Below are 6,098 nucleotides of genomic sequence, written 5' to 3'. Positions count from 1 at the left end.
CTATTCCCCACACTCATTCTTTGAAGCAACAAATGGCAAAAGCAAATGGCAAAGCCAGGATAAGACACTGCTAAAGAGAAAATTATAAACCAACAAATCTCATGAATATATATGCAAATATTCTCAAAACCTAACCATTTAATCCAATATAACATTAAAATATCATCAAGATTACATGACATTCATTCAAGGCATGCAAGGATAGTTCACCATTAGAAAAATAATCAGTGGAACTCATCACAACAACATCACAAAGAAAAGAATCACATAAAATCAATCAAGGTAGAAATGGAATTGGACAAAATCCAGTGTCTTTACATTATTAAAAAAACCCTCAACAAAATAGGAATAGTGAAATTCTTGAACACTGTGTCCTACAGCTGCACTGTCAACCCAAAGGCATGTGGTCTGAGGAAGATAGGTAATCTCTTCTCATGTAATTTACTGCCTCTGAAAATCTGCTGGAGGATCAGCTATGTGTCTATTCCAACTATATAGCAGCAACAAAACCAATCAATGGCCAAGAATATATTCAATGGAATGGAGATACATTGGAGGCATTCCCCTAGCAAACAGGAACCAGAAAAGGATGCCTTATTCAGTATTGTATTAGAAATCCTAGACAAAGCAATGAGGCTACAGAAGGCATCTAAATCAGCACAGAGGAAATAAAACTTGTTCTATTTGTATATTATATGATTCTACATATAGAAAATAACAGAGACTTAAGAAAAAACTTAATGACTCTACTTGACCAATACTTTGGGCATATATTCAGGAGGAACCAGTTCTTGGTGAAAGATATCATACTAGGGAGTATGAGAAAGAGAGCAAGACTCTCAACAAGATGGATTGACAAAGTGGTTGTAACAATGGGCTTGAGAATGGTGGAGATAGTGATGATAGCATAGTATAGGGCAAGGTTCAAATCTGTTGTGCACAGGGTTGCTAAGTAGTAGTCGACTTGATGGCACCTAACAACTGACTAATTCAGCAAAAAGCTGAGTATAATATTCACATACAAAAATTGGCTGGTTACTCTATAGTAACAAAGAGAACTCTGAAAAGAAAATAAGGGAAACAATGTCATTTATAATAGGCACCCAAAAGATTTATTAATAAATCTAACTAGAGATGCAAAACAATACAAAGAAAGCAAAACAATACCACAAGATTTCCAAAGAGACTTACATAAATGGAAGAATATATCATGTTTAAGAATTGGGAAACTTAACATTGTGAAAATGGCACTTCTACTAAATGCAATCTTCAGATATAATGAAATTTCTATCAAGATCCCATCATTGGATAGAAGTGGTGACAGTGGGCATTCTTGTCTGTTCCCTGTTTACAAGGAAGATGCTCTTAGATATTCTCCATTGAGAATGATGTTGGCTCTTGGTTTTGCATAGATACTTTTCACTATATTGAGGAAATTCCCTTCTATTCCAATTGTGCTGAGTGTCTATCAGGGAGGGGTGTTACATTTTGTCAAATGCCTTTTCTGCATCAATTGCTAAGATCATATGGTTCTTATTTACTTTGTTAAAATAGTAAATTATATTGATTGTTTTTCTTATGTTGAACCATCCTTGAATACCTGTTATGAATCCCACATGGCCATGACAAATTATTTTTTTTTTGGTACTTTTGGATTATATTGGTTAGGATTTTGTTAAGGATTTTTGTGTCTATGTTCACAAGAGACAGTGGTCTGTAGTTTTCTTTTTTAGTATTATTTTTGCCTCATTTTGGTATTAGGTCTATACTGGTTTCATAGTATGTCCCTGGGAGTGTTCCTTCTTTTTGTATGTTTTGAAATAATTTAAGTAGAATTGGTGCCAAATCCTCTCTGAATGTTTGGTAGAATTCAGTTGTGAAGCCATATGGCCCAGGACTTTTCTTACGGGGAAGTCTATCTATGACCTTTTCAATTTCTTGTCTTGTGATGGGTCTGTTCAACTGTTCTATATCTGTTCTTGTCAATCTGGACAAGAGATGTGTTTCATGGAATTTGTCAATTTCATCCAGGTTTTCTAATTTCTCAAAGTATACAGCTTTTTGTAGTTTTCAGATATTATCGATTTTGTATTGGAAGTACTTGCTAGGGCAATACAACAAGAGAAGGAAATAAAAGCAACTCAGATCAGCAAAGAGATGGTTAAACTGTTGCTATATGTAGATACGACTGTGTACACAGAAAACGTCAGAGACTCAACCAAAAAACTGTTAGCATTAGTAAGCTAATTTAAAAGCATGGCAGGATATAAGATCAATATCCAAAAATCAACAGGATTCCTCTACAGGAAAACAAAGAAAGCTCAAAGAAGGAAACCAAAAAAGCAATACTATTTACAATAGCCAATCACAAATTGAGATACAAAAGACCTACACAAAGAAAACTACAGAGACCTAAAGAAATGAAAAAATGTGCCCTGTGCATGGATAGGAAGACTCAATATCATAAAAATTACAATCTTACCAAAAGCAATCTATATGTTCAATGAAATCCCAATCCAGATACCAAATTCATTTTTCAAGAATATTGAAAAAGAAATAATTATCAAATTTATTTGGAGAGGCAAGAGACCCCAAATAAGCAAAACACTTCTGAGAAACAAACATGAGGTGAAAGGCATAGCACTCCTAGGCCTCAAAACCTACTAAATAGTGGTACGAACCAAAATAGCATGGTACTGGTACAATGAGAGGCACATAGACCAAAGCAACAGAATTGAGATCCCAGAAATAGACCCAGCTATCAATGGTCAACTATATTCGACAAGGAAATTAAACCTATCAAATGTGTAAATGACAACTTCTTCAACAAATGGTGCTGGCAAAATGGACTTCCACCTGCAGAAAACTGAAACAAGATCCACCACATCTCACACCATACACAAAAATGAACTCAATGGGGATCAGAGATCTGGGAGTGAAGCCCCAAACCATAAAGTTCCTAAGAGTTAGGTTGGGATCAAGCTTAGAAGTGCTATTACAAGGTATAAAGTGACTGCCAAATACAGCCAGAAATACACTATCTGGAAAGGATAAAAATGATGAATGGGACCTTCTAAAGATTAAATCCACGTGTGCATTAAAAACTTTTTCCAACAGGATTAAAAAAAAACCTACTGACTTGTAACAAACATTTGGTACTACCATCTCAGACAAGAGTCTTATAACAAAAGTTTACAGAATACTCCTGGGCCTCCACAAGAAAAGGACTGATAACCCAATTACAAAATAGGCAAAAGACATGGTAAGAATTTTCACAGAGGAAGATATTCGAATGAAAAATAGACACATGAAGAAATACTCCAAATCACTGGCAATAAGAGAGATACAAATCAAAACCACAATGAGGTACCATCTACTCCAATAATCGTGGCAAAGTTTAACAGGGCAGCAAGTAATAAATACTGGAGAGGATGTGGTGAGAAAGGAGTTCTTATACATTGTTGATGGGATTGTAAATGTATAAACATTCTGGAAGGCACTTTGGCACTTCCTCAAAAAGGTGAACATAAAAATTGCATAGGACTCAGCTATTCCACTACTTGGAATATACCCTGAGAAAATGAGAACTGAGGCACAAATGGAGATTTGTACACCAATGTTCATAGCATCATTACTCACCATCACAAGAATATGGAAACAGCCCAAATGTCCAACCACAAACGAATGGATTGAGAAATTATGGTACATTCACACAATGAAATACTATGCAGCAATGATTTTGTAAATTGTTACCTAACTTGGGAGGGACTGAAGAGCATTACACTGAGTGAACTCAGTCCCACAAGGACAATTATTGTACAAAACCATTATTGTAGAATGAGTAGAATGAACCAAGGGGGGTGGGGGACGGTGGAAGCAGAGGGATGAGGATATGCAAGGGGAGGGAGGATTAATCATGGAGTGTACAGTTTGATGGGGGGTTGTGAGGGAAATTGGAAGACTCTGTTCTCGAAAACAATGCATTCGAATTTTGTAAAAAAACTAGTATTAAAAAAAAGAGTGAAAGGAAAAAGAATATGAAACAAAGGTTAATAAAATGCTTTGCCTAGTAAAAATCTCATCATAATTTTTCAAAGAGATGGTAAACAGAGTCACCATCTTTACGTAGAGAGGATAAAATACTACTGAAGAAGAAAAGCAAAGCAGGAGGCCTTACACTTCCTAATCTCTAAGCCTCCTACACAGTCACGGTAATCAAAATAGCCTGGTATTAGTACAGCGCCAAGTACATACAGCAATGGAACAGAATTGAGAAGCCAAAATTAAAGTCATCCACCTATGGTCAGCTATCTTTGACAAAGAGATGAGATCCATCAAAAGTAGGAGAGTCACTTTAACAAATGATGTTGGCAAAACTGGTTATCTATTTGCAACTTAAACTCAACTCACTGCTGTATAACTGGAACGGACTCATTGCTGACTCGCCAGCAGATTTTGAGAGGCTGTAAATCATTTAGGAGATGATTCATCTTAAAAGGAACAGCTGGTGGATTGGAACCATGTGCCTCAAGTTGGCAGTGCAATTCCCCACCCATTGGGCCACTAGATCTCCCTCCCTTGTCTACTGTTGTATGGTATTAAATCAGAGTTGACTCATAGCTGATCTGCCAGTAGGTAGCTTTTCAGAAGCAGTAAATCCTATGGGTGGAGACTGTCCACCTTTCTCCTGCAGAGCAGCTGGTGGATTCAAACAACATGCCTTAGGGTTGGCATTACAAATTCTTACCACTAGGTTACTAGAGCTTCCTCTTTTACTATTAGAAAGATGAAAATCAAAGCAATAAGATAGCATCTCACCCTACCAATAACAGTAAATTCAGCAAGACAGCAAGCAACAAACATTGGCAAGGATGTGGAGAGATTAGAACTCTCATACAATGCTGGTTAGAATGTAAAATGGTGAGATCACTATGGAAATTAGTTCGACACTACCTTACAAATTTGCGAATAGAATTCCATTTGATCCAGCAATCTCACTACCAGGTATATAGTCCAAAGAAATAAGAGCTCCAACACAAACTAATGTATGAACACCCATGTTTACTGCTGCATTATTTGAAATAGCAAAGAGAAACAACTCAAGTGTTCATTAAGGATGAACGGATAAAGAAACTATGCCTTCTTTAACACAATGGAGCATAATGCACCATTAAAAAAAAAGATCAGGAATTTGTGAAATACTGTACAAGGATGAATTTAGAACAAATTACGAGTGACCTAAATCAAATAAGAAATGTAAAAACAACAAAAAAAAAATTTTTAAAAAAAGAAATGTAGTATAAAGGCCACTACTATAAAAAGCTAAGGAAAGGTTTACATACAGATTGAATCAGCCTTAGATGATTAATCAGGTTAGAAAGGGGAAAAAATTAATAAACATATAAGCTAGGTGAAAGAAAAAGCTATATACAGTAAGTGGTTGATCAGTCACTGTAATTAGTCAATTACATTAACCAATTATAATTAATGTAAAGGAACCTGTGGTAGCATAAGCCATAAGGAGTTGAGTTGCTAACCCAAATTATAAAACATGCAGAAATGATTGAACGAAAAACAGTATGATTTGCAAACTTTCACTCAATTAAGAAAAAAAATTTTAACGGTCAATCTATTAATTATATAAAAAATCAATTTCATCTGAAATATTCTACTCAAGACATTACTAAGAGTACTAGAAGTTTTGTTGCTTTAATACTTTCTCACCCTCTTTTAGACGATCTCCTTCAGCCTTGGTTTTCTTCTGCCTTTCTGATCCAGCAAGGTCTACAAGGTGCAGCTTAGAGCGAAAGCTGCTATTCCTTTAATAATGAAAGAAGACAAGAAAGAGAACAGTAAACAAGCTTCAGAGTAGCTAAATATCAAAGCTGACTTGTCATTTCCTGCCAACCCCCCCCAACCCCCCCACCCCCCCCAAGTGAGCAGATAAGGTCCCACTGATACACATTGCTAACAATTTGTCTTCTAACAAAAAATATAGGCAATCTCCTCTCATAAAGATTTATAGCTCAGAAATCAGATAAAGAGTTGCTATGAGATAAAACTCACTTGAGGGCAGCGAGCCTTCAAGGGAATTTCAG

The 6,098-nt window shown here is 35.9% G+C and overlaps 1 protein-coding gene across 1 annotated transcript in view; it reads right to left on the bottom strand.

Moving 5' to 3' along the window:
* KIF4A (kinesin family member 4A) overlaps positions 1–6,098 on the bottom strand; it is a 389,040-nt gene that overhangs the window by 343,923 nt on the left and 39,019 nt on the right. Inside the window, exon 6 of the mRNA XM_006895963.1 lies at positions 5,725–5,819. Coding sequence (XP_006896025.1) covers positions 5,725–5,819 — 95 coding nt within the window. The remainder of the gene's footprint in view (positions 1–5,724; positions 5,820–6,098) is intronic.

The sequence above is a fragment of the Elephantulus edwardii genome, unplaced genomic scaffold (genome assembly GCF_000299155.1).
Source record: "Elephantulus edwardii isolate Elephantulus edwardi_28Jun2011 unplaced genomic scaffold, EleEdw1.0 scaffold00178, whole genome shotgun sequence".
In the NCBI taxonomy this organism is placed as follows: domain Eukaryota; kingdom Metazoa; phylum Chordata; class Mammalia; order Macroscelidea; family Macroscelididae; genus Elephantulus; species Elephantulus edwardii.
This window is presented reverse-complemented; position numbering and strand designations above follow the sequence as displayed.